Source organism: Phyllostomus discolor, chromosome 1 (genome assembly GCF_004126475.2).
Source record: "Phyllostomus discolor isolate MPI-MPIP mPhyDis1 chromosome 1, mPhyDis1.pri.v3, whole genome shotgun sequence".
Taxonomy (NCBI): Eukaryota; Metazoa; Chordata; class Mammalia; order Chiroptera; family Phyllostomidae; genus Phyllostomus; species Phyllostomus discolor.
Window position 1 is genome coordinate 211,405,988 of NC_040903.2, and position 14,229 is coordinate 211,420,216.

General features: G+C 57.5%; 1 protein-coding gene across 1 annotated transcript; it reads right to left on the reverse strand.

The window, feature by feature from the left end:
• Positions 1-11,867: 11,867 nt before the first annotated feature.
• On the reverse strand, positions 11,868-13,911 carry GSC (goosecoid homeobox). Its single transcript, XM_028507445.2, has 3 exons — positions 13,336-13,911; positions 12,615-12,874; positions 11,868-12,299 (listed from the first exon to the last, which is right to left on the reverse strand). The coding sequence occupies exons 1-3, from the start codon at positions 13,691-13,693 to the stop codon at positions 12,144-12,146; spliced, it is 774 nt and encodes a 257-aa protein (XP_028363246.1). The 5' UTR covers positions 13,694-13,911; the 3' UTR covers positions 11,868-12,143.
• Between the last annotated feature and the right edge of the window lie 318 nt (positions 13,912-14,229).

The following is a 14,229-nucleotide window of genomic DNA, read 5'->3' on the forward strand; positions in this document are numbered from 1 at the left end:
CCGGAAGCGGCAAGGAGCTGGACCGCCCCTCGGGCCCCTGAGGGTGGGGGGAGCAGGCCCCCGCCAGCACCTTGACCTCGGGCTTCTAGCCTCCCTAACTGTGACTGAATAAATTCCTGGTGTCTGAAGTCACTAAGTTTATGGTACCTGATACACCCCCTCCCCCATTCCCTACTAGTTCAATTCCTAATCTTAGATTAATAATCAGGTAAAATCGTAAGTAGCAGATAATGTCGTAACACAAAGTTTCCAATGATAACACCTCTTTCTTCTTGAGGATTTCCCCTTGTAGAAACTGGGGAAAGTGTGTTACATCCATCTGTCTCTCCAGAGGAGGAGCTTGAAGCTTGGAAAGGCTGGGCGACTGGCCCAAGGTCACGAAGCTCACCCCTGGCAGTGCCAGAAGGAGAATGGAACCTGCCCAACCCCGGTGCCAGTGGGACCTCCAGGTACCGGCCGTGAAGCTCTGTGAGCCCCAGCCACTGCCCGGTGACCACAGCAGGAGCTGCGGTGATGAACTGCCACACAGAATCTGAACCCTCCAGCCCAGTCCAGGAAGCTGTGGTTCCTTGGGGGGTGTGGCAATAGGACTTCCTCTCAGGGACCATGTATGGGTCCAGGCAGGGTGATCATAATGCCCTCAGGTGCCCTGGCCACCCAAACACCTGGTCACATTGCCTGAGCCCAGTCACTCAGTAAAATTCCAAAGTCTGCAGCATTCACAGCCCCTCCCACCAAGGAGCCACCTGACACATGGCAGAAGCCACACGTCCCGGGCCAGACCAGGGGCCGGGCTGGTGGAGAATACACGCTGGCCACTGTTCCAGCAGGCAGCCCGGCTGTGGGAGGGGCCAGGAAACGGAGGTCAGGATGTGGGAGCCGAGCATCCCCAGGTAGAATCCGAGCCCTCCGGCCGAGGGGACGCCAACACGCGACCATGGGACAGCCACCGAGCACCGTCACATCCATCGACCTACATGAGCCTCTCAGCATCCCTGACAGGTGATCGAGGCAGGACTCGAGGCTTTCCTCAACAGATGGGGAAACTGAGGCCCAGAGGTTGGGCGTGGCAGCGAAGGGTCACCGAGTCAGGCAGTGGCAGAGGCCTAACTGCAGAGGGTCGGTTCAGTTCTCTCTCTGCTCTGCCCCTCCCCAGCCCCAGGCTCCGTCCTCGTGGGAGGCCTGACTCGGTACCACCAGCAGGAGAGAGCTGCAGCCGGAGTGGTGGGCCCATGTGGCCAGGGCCCAGGTTGCAGAGCGCGTCAGAGGCTGCACTCCTGGCCTGCATCTCAGGGTACCCAACCCGGGTCTTTTTTTTTTAAAGATTTTATTTATTTATTTTTAGAGAGGGAAGGGAGGGAGAGAGAGAGAGAGAGAGAGAGAGAGAGAGAGAGAGAGAGAGAGAGAAACATCAATGTGTGGTTGCTGGGCATCGTGGCCTGCAACCCAGGCATGTGCCCTGACTGGGAATCAAACCTGTGACACTTTGGTTCGCAGCCCGCGCTCAATCCACTGAGCTACACCAAACAGGGCCCATCCTGGATCTTAGGCCACAGTTACCCTTTACACCCCCTCTGGAAAAGCACCCTGGCAGGGGGGGGGGACTCCTTCCTGCCCTTTGCCTGTGGGCTCAGAGCAGCCCCGCCTCCTCACTGCTGAGCTCAGAGAAGGGGCTGGCTCCCACCCGCCCACTGGAGCGCCTCCCCTGGGCCTGGAGAGCTGGGCGGAGGCGAGCAGCCTGAAGTAGCTGTTCTTGGGCTGCCTCATCCAGAAGAAAGGTCAGCAGGAGCAGAAAGAGGACCGAGAGACAGCTGCCTCTGTCCAGCCACAGCCCCTGAGTGGCCTTCCGACGCTGGAGCCTCACAGGAACCGGGCTTGTGCCCCCCCCCCCCCGCCCGCCCCCCCCCCCCCACTCCAGCCTGAGCCTCAAGGGCCATGCCCTCCCCCGTGTGCTGGGGAAAGGAACACTTGTCTCAAAGGGAGGTAGTGGGGACCCAAGGACAAGCTGCATGCAAAAACCACGCTTAGACTGCCAAGGGCTTTGCAAACACGGACTGTTTTCATTGTCAAAACTGACCCTCAGCCCATCCCGTGAGACAAAACAGCTTAAAAGTGGATCCATGCCAGTGAGTTAGGAGAACTCGGCCAGGTTTCCCTTTGACCAGAGGTTGTAAATAGAGCTAACTCCCTTCTCTGTCAAGGGAGTGTGAGAAGGACACCATCCCCGTCCCTCAGAACTCTGTGCAGGGGTGGGGGCAGGGGAGGCAGCAGGTACTGGGGGCAGATCTGCTCCATGAAGCATTAGAATTTCATGGTCACGGGCAGACGTGAAGCTTGACTCAATCCAGCAGAGGGGACACAGGAACTCCAGGCATGTCCAAGAATCTTTACCCCCCCCCCCCCCCGGAGACCCCCAGAGGTCAGGCCAAAGTGTCTGAGGCCCAAGAAAGGCTGGAGTGATCCAGGAAGGCTGCCTGGAGTAAGTGGCATTTGGAGGAGCTGGTCACGAGGAAGAGCAGGCCTTTTGGGCTCACTGGAGGCAGAATCACACACGCTGTCACCTCCAGGAAGCGCAGTGGCACCCTTGAGACAAAAGCAGATATGAATGCAAAGTTTCAGGGTTTGGAAGCCTTCTGCCCTTCCACTCATCTGCTGTGGCTGTGTGACCTCAGGAAAGCAGCTCAACCTCTCTGATCTCTTTACAGTGGAAGGAACAGTCCCTGCCATGGCCACATCTTCCGGTTTTGGCAGAGACGGGTTCTCTAAGCTGCAAGACGCCGAGTGCCTGCCTCAGCCAGTCGCTGCGAGGAAGGACTGATGCCGAAGGCTGGAGAGAGACTTAGAACATGGTGCGGGGGCGGGGGGCGGGGGCCTCAATGTGTCAGCTGCCCAGAACTACAGCATCTGGAAAAATCACTTTGATGAACTCGACTACCAGCCACAAATCACTATTTTAAAACCCATTCCAAATTAGAAAAAAAGCCTTCTCTGCAGAAGGCTCCGAGATGTTTTCCTCTCCTTCTGGAGCGGCAGATGGAAGGGACACTAAGCAGATGCTGCCGAGATAGGGCCCCCGCAGCCTCTCTCTGGGCCAGACGGGCCCGCGGCGGACGGTGGACGCGAATGCTGTGTTAGGAGGACCCCGGTCATCCCCAAGACTGCCCTCTGACCTCCAGCAGGGCAGGGCAGGGGAGCCGACGCTGTAGGTTGGTTTTAAAACAGCGAACTCGGTGCCAGACGGCGGATTCCCACCAAGTTCCTGCCTTCAGTGTTTTCAGCCTCTGCCCAGCCAAAGCCCGTACTGGTGTTTCTCTTCCACACCCCGTCCTCTCACCTCCGAGCCGCTGTTCAAGCTGTTCCCTCTTGCTGCTCCCCCCGCCCATCACCAGGTGCCTCAAACCACATGGCTCCAGTGATCCACCACCAAAAGCCCAGGACCCCTCCTCTGGCAACCATAGCCTGTGGAGGGGTCCCCCACCCTCCACCTCAGCACCGGTCATTTAGTACTGGGTTGGCCTAATCCATGTGCCTGAGGACAGATGCTGCTGACCACTCAGTGGGTGGCTGGTGAATATTGGATGAACAGAGGGAGCTAGCTGGGACAGGGCAGTGTCAGGGTGTGACAGTCAGGCGGCCTCCTCTCTGGTCTGACTAAAGGGACCTTTTTGCTGGCCAAATGCTAACCCACCTGAACTACCACCTCCTCCAGGAAGCCTTCTGGGGTTGCAGCTGTCTTTCCTCTTTGTCTCCTAGCCAATGTCACATAATTGAGCACTTTTTGATATCCCGTTTTCTATGGTTCAGAAATTGTTTCTTGCAGGCGCAGACCACATCACCGAGAGAACAGCTCTCCAGGGTCAGGTGCCATAATATATATACACCGGGCTTCCATCTCCAGCCTCATATCACCCCCACCCCGTCATCACAGGACAGGGGCTAACACTGTGCTAAGCCCACAGGGAACGGAAGTGAGGCATTAGGCAAACGGGAGTCCATCCTGGCCCCATCCCTCACCAGCAACAGCCTCCATTTCTGGCTTAAACTCTAAACTGTAGACCAGGGGTCTGCAAACTTTTCCTGTGAAAGACCAGATAATAAGTATTTCACTTTTGCAGTCCCCACAGTCTCCATTGCAATGAACAACTCAACTCTGCCCTTAAAGGGGGAAGCCACCATAGACGACACTTAAATGAACAGGCACGGCTGTGTTCCAATAAAGCTTTATTGACAATACAGGCAGAGCTCATCACTTCCGCTCTGGAGGATTGCTTGAGGTGACATTTACTCCCCTTGCCACAGGGACCGTATACACATTGTAAATTATTCCAAATCCTCCCCCAGCCCCTGCGGCCTTCTCAGGGACTTGGTGTTCATCTCAGCACTTACAAAGTCTCAAACCACAGCTTGTCTGCTTGGAAACAGACTGCCTGCCCCCACACCACAGAAAACCCCAGGAGGGCGGAGCCTGTGTGCCCCACACCTAGACCAGTACCTGGCGCAGACCAGGTGTCCTGTTAGTATCTGTGAACCGAATGGAGGCCGTGGTTTTTATTACCCTCGTTGTTGTTGAAGTCCTCAACAAATATATTGTGCGCTCCTGGCTATTTTTAACGTATTGAGGTTTTTACCTTGATTAATCACTTGCCTTTGCAAAAACCCACATAACTGTCACATGTTGCAGGGCCACGCTCCTCCCATGTTGGAAAAGAGGGGGCCGCTCAGAGGTGACACCGCCTGCCGGTGGCCAGGCTGAGATTCGGTCCCAGACCCCCTGGCTGGTCTTTATGCAGGGGGATGGTCTGGGAGGGAGGAGAGAGCACTGGATTTGGAGTCTTAAGATCCGACCTTGCTGTGAATGGACACATCTGCACAATGGGAGCAATAAAGCCGATTCCACAGGGCACTGACAAGATGAAACAAACTGCAGGAGGTAACACACCCAGATCAGTACCTGAGACCGGGCAAATCCTGTTGCTGCAGCCAAGGCCGTGTAACGAGATGACAGGAACCGCCCTGGCTCATAAGGCTGAGAAGGGGCCAGAAAAGAACATGCCCAGGAAAGGGATTATAAAACTGCCAACCCCCAAATAATGTTAAGATCCACACTTTATGACACCCTCCATGCAATGCAGAAATCGCTTCTCCTCTTTAAAAAAAAATTTTCAAACATACATACAAACATCTTCCTTAATGACAAAAATAAATCATAAAGACCCACGCACGATCTTTTCAGAGCAGACACCCCAGTCAAGGTTCAGTTTTCTCCTACTCACATTTGTATCAGAATCCAGGCCACAGAGGCCAGCCCCAAAGCAAAACCCAGAGAGAGGGTCGTCAAGCTAAAGCACAAGGGTCTGTGTTCCGACCGGGGCATGCCGGGAGTCTGCTGCTGCAAAAGCAGCCGCGAGCGGAAAATAGCAACCCTGCACCAGAGGGGGCGCCACCGTGCTCCCGGCGTCCTGCCGCAGGGCAGAGGGGACGAGCTCTGGAAAGGTTTAGAGCGTGGCAGGGATCATGCGCCCTGGGATGGCATTTAGGGTTCCGGGCAAACATTTGCACACACACACCCAGCTTTCCGTCCCTGCCCACTTCAGTAGAAAGTGATTCTCTTGGATTCAGATTTGAATATTTAGTCCTCAAACCCAAAACCACACGGAACACGCACATGCCCCGTCATGTCCCGGCCATCTGGCCTTCGCAGGGACGTAGGTCTTCAGAGGGAACCGCCAGCTGGGATGCCGGCGTCCCAGGGCCCCGAGCCGCCTCGCTCGCAGAGCGGCCGTCTCAGCTGCTCGGGGCCTCCCTTCTTCCCGGAGCGGCGCAGTTTCCTTCTTCTGGTCCCCAGAGTTCGCACTTTGAGGATTTTCAAAGGAGGATTAATCATACGCCATCTGGGGAGAAACGTCTCTTGGCCTTGCTGGGTGGTTGTCAGCAATTGGCTCGGGACGCCATGAAAGCGGACGTGGTCACGGGGTGGCCGAACACCGTCGGGGTGACTCGGGCCACACTGGCCCCCAGGCCGCTTCTGCAGTGAGCCCCTTGCTGGCTGCTGTGTCCGCCCCCACCGAGCCCACCATCTCAGGAGGGAGGCCCTCCCCAGCGTGTCCATTCTCCCTGCAGCCCTGCAGCCACGTGGGAGCCCCCCACCACCGCCCCCCACAACCCAGGCTTCCTGCAGCCTCTCGGCCACGCTATGCCTGTGGCGGACTGTGTTTCTCACTGCAGGCGGCTGGACAACGTGGGTCTATTCTTTGAAAACATTTTGTACTTTTTAAAAGATTCTATTTCATTTACTTAGAGGGAAGGGAGCAAGAGAGGGAGAGAAACATGGGGTGCGCAAGAGATATACATCAATCAGCTGCCACTCCCACGCCCCGCACTGAGCACCTGGCCCGCAACCCAGGTGTGTGCCCTGACAGGGAATCGAGCTGGGGACCTTTCAGTTCGCAGGCCAGTGCTCGGTCTGCTTTGGCCACACCAGCCAAGGCTAAAATCTTTATTTTTAAGATACTTCCGTCCCACTCTCCCCTGTCCCCTCCACATTTTTAGCGAGTTACCCCGTGTGAGCTCCGAGGGTTGGGGGCAGTTCTGGGAGCAGAGCCCAGCCTTCCCCGGGCCGCCAAGGAGAACCTGTCCCCTCAGCCTGCGGTGGCTCTCTCGCTGCCCGTAACGCCGCACCAGGGTGGCAGCGTTCCCTGGGCCCGGCGTGATTCAGCTAGTAAATCAGTGAGGGAAGGACACCCACACTTTTAATCACGCTCAGTCCATCACAGCTAAAATGATTTCACTAATGATAGCTTCTATAAATCTTCTCAGGTTAAGGGACAGGGTATCCCCCCAGGGGGCGGGCAGGGCGCGGGGTGGTGGGGGATGCAACTCCCCTGGACTAAGTCTGGCCGCTGGATTTGGTCCGCAGACCCTGGAGGACTGCAAAATTAGGAAAACAGAAGGAGTCGGCGGCATGAACCCCTCATGAAAGAGGGAAGCTGGGAGAGGAATTCTCAGGGTCTCTCCTCAGGGACGCCCCCCAGGGCTGGACACGAGAGAACGAACGGGAAAACGGAATCCAGAAACCACGGTTCACCCTGCTGGCTCCTGAGCCGTATCTGCTGCTAAGACAACGGCTTCTTATTTTTCCCAGATTTCACAGGAAGCCGTGACCAGCAGAGGTCTTCCGCACTGTCACACAGCTCTAGGCTGGGCCTCTGGGACGCCCCCCAACCCCCGTCCCCCCAGCCAGTGGTCCCAACTGGCCAAACCTCGCTGGATCCTTTTCTTCCAGAACTCTCTCAAGGAGCTCTGCATGGGCTACTGTGTTGTTTTCATTTTACTTTGGGGGGGAAAAAACTGTCAAGGTCATTTGGCGAAGCTTAGAAATTGAATTGAATTCCACTCCAAATTCTCTTCTTCTTCTTCACTCTAGATATCCTTGCCTTAAACCCCCCCGCAGGGGGATTTTAACCAATTATACCTTATCAGGTGCTTCCTTGTCTTAAATCCATGGCAATCACCTTTCATTTCCTCAGGGTTTGTGTCCTGGGGTCATAGGTAAAGTCCTAAACCAACAGCAATTAAAACCAAGGTTTGTTCCTTAATTCCTAATTCCAATCTATTTATGCAGGATTTTACTCAGCCAATTTGAAGGTATTTTTCAAAGCACATATTAAACGATGTGGCAGACACTCTGCTGGGTTCTTACTTTATCTCCAGTCCTCTGCTCCACCGTGCACGGGTGAGGAAGGGAACTCTCGAAGGTCACTCGGGGAGCCCAGGGCCCCACGCTGGTGCAGGCAGGGGCCGTGGGGCTCAACCGCCAGCCACCCAGCCCTCCCCGGGCTGGATATCCTCCATTTCCCTTAAGGAGGCAGCCAGATTGGGTGTGCGGTGAGCAAAACTGAATCTGGGGGATCTACCGTGGGGATCTCAAGATATCTGGGTGCCTAAACTATTCTACTTGAGTCCCTTAAAACCTCATCTAATTCCAAAAATGAGCCCCCTGTCAGCCCTACCTCCTGGCCCCGTCTCCCCCCACTCCGAGGGAAGAGGAATCTGCCGGCTTCCTCCCCACACACAGCCTTCACACAGGCTCAGACATGAGCTCCAAGCTCAAAAGTTGGTGACAGGCAACTTGATTGAAGAACTGTCGTTGAGATACGCTCTTCATGGGTGTGGTTTGTAAAGCACGGCTCAACCTCCCCCCACCCGCAACACACAGCCCGCTGCTGAGGCCAGAAAGAGCTCGCCCTGTGCATAGCTTACTCGGAGTCAGAGGACCCGGGTCCTCCCCCACACTGCCCATGTCTTTGCGTGGCTCAGGGGGCCCGGAGCACCTGGGAGCTGTTACCCCATGCCTTGCCACCCCCCCAGTAGGTCTGTGGAGTCTGCTCGGGTGTGGGGGCTGGGGGCCTGCTCTGCCATTTCCTAAGTGTCCGGGGCAAGGCCTTGCGCCTGAGTCTCCATGTCCCACCGGCAAAATGGCTACAATTCCCAGCTCCTAAGGACCCGAGATGCGTGTGGACAGCCCTTGCAGTGGAAAGTGCTAGACCCAAGTTAGGGGTTGTGATTGTTGTTTCTGTTCTTTGTCTGACACTTCCCGGCAGGTGAGTTCCCCAGGGGCAACTGCATGCACTTGTGCGGTCACGTGCTGTTGGTGAACTGTTATACCCGCTGCATCGCCCCAGAAACGCCAGTCTGGGTGCTGCGAGGCAGCCTGGCGTCCGGAAATCACAAGGGCCTTGTCCCCTGCAGATGACAGCTCTCGTTTCGGCCCCCTGTGTCACCTCCGTGCCTTGGCTTGCTCATCTATGAAGTGGGGGGAACACCCTCAGTTCCAGGGGCGGAAACCACACAGGCGCCATCTGGCGTGCGCCCTGCCCACTGGAACACGTGCACACACCCCTTTCCAACACCCTGACCCGAATGCCCACAGTCACGAGGCCCAGAGGCCGCTCTCGAGGGCCACGTGCCTTCTGCTCCGGCCGCCATCTGGCCCTCACTGACTCTAGCAGCCAGGCCATGGCCATGGCTGGAGCCCCACGGCTGCCTGGGGAACGCAGAAGAAAGATGGGCGGACTATAATTAGACGGGCCGTGATGACATTTCTCCCTTCACTCCAGATGTTTACTGTGTTTATTTCCTGTGAGCCGGGCTCATACTTCACGGGGGCCTCCGGTGTGGCCACGTGGACAGGGAGGGGGCCCTCGCTTGCCACCTCCAGCCTTCCTGGGCCAAGCGGGGAGCAGCTCTTCCCCCTTCCTGGAGCCCTCTGGCCCCCCCACCCCCGCCCCAGTGTTCCTGGGGGAGGTGTCTTAGAAACCGCTCTTCCCCCAGCCCCCCTCTCCCTGTCACTTGCATGGACCCCTCTCCACACTAGACAAACGTATTTTTTTAAAAAAATGTAATAAATAAGTAAATAAAAGATCCCCTCCTAGAGGGGGTCTGAGGGCGAGTTATGAACAAAAAGACACAAAGGAGTTTACAGAATTCTGAAGATGTCAGATCTCTCCGGGTGGAAGGATGCTGCCACTCTGTCCCACATTAGAATGTTCTAGAATCATAGAGAACTGAAGGAAGGGAAGTGAGGGCTCGTCCTGGACACCCCTGCATGCTCACCGCTTTCCAATGAGACGGGGGACGGCCCCCAGGAGTGGCCACGAGGGCGCAGAGGGGCACAGCAGGCCGGGCACTCCCCCTGGAAACCTGAATCTGGGGGGGGTTGCTAATAGCCAGCGCAGGATCCACTTGAAATTAAGGGATCCGCTTCTTGGAGTATTTCTCACCAGCGCTGGCGGCGGCGGCAACATTCCCAATTACGGTATAAGGCTTAGATGGGCGAAGAGGCTGCCCCTATGGCTTGGGAGCTGAGTGGGGCTAAATTAGCTAACCTTTCTGAACCTTAATTTCCTCCTCTGCAAAATGGTGAAAACACTGCCCCCCCCCCAAGAGTTCTTGAAAAGGAAAATGAGATCACATACACAAATCCTGAAGTGCTGGCCCGACACAATATAAATCGTTACATTAAAAAAAAAAAAAAAAAAAAAAAAAACAGCCCTGGCCGAGTTGGCTCAGTTGGTTGGAGCATCGTCCCGTACTCCAAAAGGCTGGGGGTTCAATTCCCAGTCTGGGCATGTAACCTAGGTTGTGGGTTCAATCCCCACTTGAGGCGTGAACGGGAAGCACCCAATTGATGTTCCTCTCACACTCATGTCTCTCTCTCTTTCCCTAGAATCACTAAACATTCAAAAACGTAAGGAGCCACCGTGAAGGGACATTGCGCTGTGCCAGGCCCCATTTTACACCAGTGAGCACCTTCGATGCCCACACCTCTGAGAAGCAGAGACTATTGCTGTGCCCATTGCACAGTTACCCCGAAAGCAAGGAGCCGTAACTGGTCCAAGGTCACAAGTGACGGAGTCTGGATAGGAACCAAGGTGACCTTGTCCCTGGGGGCAGTCTGCAAACTGCCACCTCCTCCTTTCATCCAGGAATAATCCTCACTAAAAAGGCCCTGTCGGGAGTCACCCCATATTTCATCTGCTCCTGGAGCACCTTTGAAATGTATAAGAAGCTGTAAAAAATACTGCTTCTTGTAAAGAGCCGTTCCCTCACGGGCAGTGTGCTCCCCAGCCAGCCCCGGCCCAGCCTCCCCCTGGAGGGTCCTTACACGGAAGGGGGAGGTAGCTGGGGAAGCCCCAGCTCCCATACTCCCGGGGAAGCAGATAAATCAGCCAAGCAGGGAAGCTCTGAGTCTTCGCTTCCTTGTGTATAAAATGGATTTAATGCAAAAATCTATAAAGTCGAACACACTAAAAGCCATTTCTGCTGGCCCTTGGCCTCTCCTACCGCCCTCCCCCACGCATGGTCCTGGAAACCATACAGAAGGGCATGCTCTAGTCTTGGGTCCTGTCCCAAGCACTTCTCAGGGAAGCTTCTTCAGCCCTTCTCAGGGCGAGGCCCAGCACACCGGGCGGGCGGGCTCCCGGCCCCAGTTTATGCAGACGGGAGACGGTCGGTTTGAGGCAGAGAGCGGGGGCTCTGCACTCCCGACCCGCAGGCTCAGCAGCCAGTGCACTGCTCTCGGGCCTGGTTGGCCTACGGAGCGCTGGGACCTCAAGCTTAACCCACCTCCCACTGCCCTGGTCGAGTTTCTTGCAAAAGGAAGAGGTGCCCTTACAAGACGCCCCAAGGAACGGCTAAACAAAAAGCGCCCGGCACCACTGAGGTCTCTACTGTGCGCGGGGTCGCGGGCTGGGGGCACGGAGATCCGGCCACCAGGTGAAAGAGCCGTGCGCAGCGCGAGTTGTGGGGCAGTAGCGCTTGCCCTGGAGGAGACGGGCTGCAGTAGAGACCACGAAAGACCCAGGAAAGCGGAGGGAGAGAGGGCATTTGGACTGCGTAATTTCTCCGGGGAACCCTCCTCCTTAGGTCTGGGGACTTCGCAGGAGCAGGGCCTGGCGAGCAGCCGGGAGTCCCGAGAGGTTTCCCAGGTTTTCCCAGCTCCGGGGTGGATGCTGCTGCCCGGACACAGCTTCCCGTGGTCAGCGAGGAGGGCGAGTCCTCCTCCCCACGGACCTGGGAGGACTGGGACCCCGGGCTGCCCCTCTCCCGGGCAATGCCACACCCCGCACCCCCAACAACCCCCGTATTCTTCGCTCCTTCCTGGAGACCTAGAGACCAAGTGTGCTTTCAGACCAGAACACCCGCCCCTTGACTGATTCCTACCCACACTTTCTTTCTTTCTCTCTTTTTTTTTTGGACAGGTTAGAGCTGCTCAATTTTTCTTCCGAAGCTAGATTATTAAATGGTTTTCTTTCCTGGGCCTCAGATGGTGGTGTTGGAGAGGTACGCAATACGGAATGCGACCCGTCTACATCATCATCACTTTATTGTCGTGTCACCGTTAATTTAACTATAAATACTACGGCGCGGAACAAGGCGCCGGCGGCAGCCGCCTCTGCTGCCGGGTTGGAGCCCCCGCGCGGCCCCGGCCTCCGCGCGGCCCTCCGGGCTCCGTACACTATTAACAGCTCCTCGTTCCGCTCTCTCGACCCCCTCCCGCAAGGCAGCGTGTGTGCAAGAAAGTAGCATCGTCCGTGTGTGCAAGTCCTTCGAGTCAGGCAAGCGCCACGGCCGGCCGGCGGCCGTCAGCTGTCCGAGTCCAAATCACTTTTACCTTCTTCTTCCCTCTTCTCCGGCGACGCCTTGGACGACGCCTTGGTCCACTTCTCCGCGTTTTCCGACTCCTCCGACGAGGACCGCTTCTGCCGCCGCCACTTGGCCCGGCGGTTTTTAAACCAGACCTGTTGCGCAAGGGAGGGCAAAACAGTTAAAATCAAAGGCGCGCTGCCCCAGTGCCCGGGCAACCCGGGGCTCAGTGTGGCCCGGACCCCGCGATGCCCCCCGCGCTCGCACCAACAAAAAGAAAGGAGGCTCGCTCCCGCTTCCGCCTTTTCCTTCAACTTCCTGGGCCTAAAGCGCCCTCCAGCCGCCTCCGGGCCTCCACTGGGATGTTTTTAGGTGCAGGGAGACCTCAAGGAGGGCCGGGCAAAACCAGTTGGGGGGGCCTACTATTTGCAAAGGGCTTTTGAGTGCACCCGGCAGCGCCCGGCGCCTACCTCCACTTTCTCCTCGCGGAGGTGCACCTTCCGGGCCAGCTGCTCGCGGGTACCCACATCTGGGTACTTGGTCTCCTGGAAGAGGTTCTCGAGCGCTTCCAGTTGCTCGTCGGTGAAAATGGTGCGGTGCCGCCGCTTTCGCCGGCAGTGCAGCTGGTTGAGGAGCTGCAGCTCGGTGCGCGACAGCGTGCCCACGTTCATGTAGGGCAGCATCTGGTGCGGCACCGGGGACACCAGCACCGAGCCGGGGCCCTCGTAGCCTACAATAGAGGAGAGTACGCGATCAGCTATTCCCCTTGCCGCCACGCACTCGTCGGCCGCAGTCTCTCCAACTTTAAAATCGTCTGCAAGGGGACACTGGAAATTGGAGGTGCACGGAAATCGAGGGTGCAGGGAAATGAGGGAGGGTGCCCCGGCGTCCACCCGCACACCCCCAAAACCAGTTAGGGAATCCTAAAAGCCTGCGTCTCCCTATGTAGGCACTGAGTTACGTTTCCGCTAACTTCAGCATCAAGTTTGCAGCGAGTGTGCAAACCCCTGCGCCCTATCGGCAAAAGGGGGTTGGGGTCGGCGTGGGGGGGGGGGGGGGTGGAATGGAGAATCCAGTCTTGCAAGAGGAGAAAACTGTGCAAAGTGAAAAAAGTTAGCGCCCCCACCCGCTCACGCCCCAGAGGCTGCGGACCGCGGCAGGCGGCGAAGGCCGGAGCGAGCGCGACCCTACCTGCGGGCGTTGGGACGCAGGAGCACTGCTGGGCGCCCAGCGGCGGCGGCACGGCCCCGCAGCAGGCCGGGCCCACGGGCGCCGCCTGCACGTGCAGCTGTCCGTAGAAGTAGTTGTTATAGCCCAGGCGGGAGCCACCGACCGCGGCCGGGAGGCCTGCGCCGCTGGGGGCCACAGGACGCGGGTAGAAGGCGCCGTAGTCCGAGGAGGCGGCGCCGCTGGAGCCGTAGAGCGAGTCCCCGTGCAGGGCCTGGAAGACGACGGGAGCCGCGGCGCTGGGAGCCACCGGCAGCACCGAGTCCTTGCAGCGCGGCCGAGCGGCCAGGATGTTGTCGATGCTGAACATGCTGGCGGGCATCCCCAAGCCCCGCGCCGGGACCTGGGGGCGGCGGAGACGCGCGGGGGAAAGAGCCGCGAAGTGGGGGGGTCCGCGCTCCTCCTGAGGCGGACCAAACCGAAAGAGAGCGCGGGCGAGCGCGCGGTCCTCTCCCCTCCCCGCCCCCTGCGTCCGCTCTCCCTCCTCCAGCCCTCCCCTCGCCGCAGCGTTGGCTGAACTCAACCCGCGGGTAGGACGGAGTTTAGCCCAACTGAACCTCTTGTTGGTTTTATACGGAGTCGACGTCATCCTGGATTTAGTTCCTGGTAATATGCAGATGACAAACAGAACCGGAGTTGGCCCTTTATGTCCTTTTGGGTGGGGGGCCTTCGGAGTGGGGGGAGGGGGAGAGGTGCGGAGGGGAGGAGGTTAAGCGGCCTGAAAAAAGATTGTGGATTGTGAATTAATGAAATTAACCTAATCTTTTCCATTCCGCCGCCCCTGCCGCGGACCTGCAGAGCAGGCCGGGCAGCCTAATTGCCTCGGTTAATCTCATTAATGCCATTGTGCAGCCGCAG

What these genes read in the sequence shown, in the direction of transcription:
- GSC (XM_028507445.2), bottom strand. Translation starts at nt 13,693, where the DNA reads ATGCCCGCCAGCATGTTCAGCATCGACAACATCCTGGCCGCTCGGCCG. An exon ending in CTGCGTCCCAACGCCCGCAG is followed by an intron (nt 12,875 to 13,335) that starts GTAGGGTCGCGC and finishes CCTCTATTGTAG; the next exon opens with GCTACGAGGGCCCCGGCTCG. An exon ending in TCCGCGAGGAGAAAGTGGAG is followed by an intron (nt 12,300 to 12,614) that starts GTAGGCGCCGGG and finishes CTTGCGCAACAG; the next exon opens with GTCTGGTTTAAAAACCGCCG.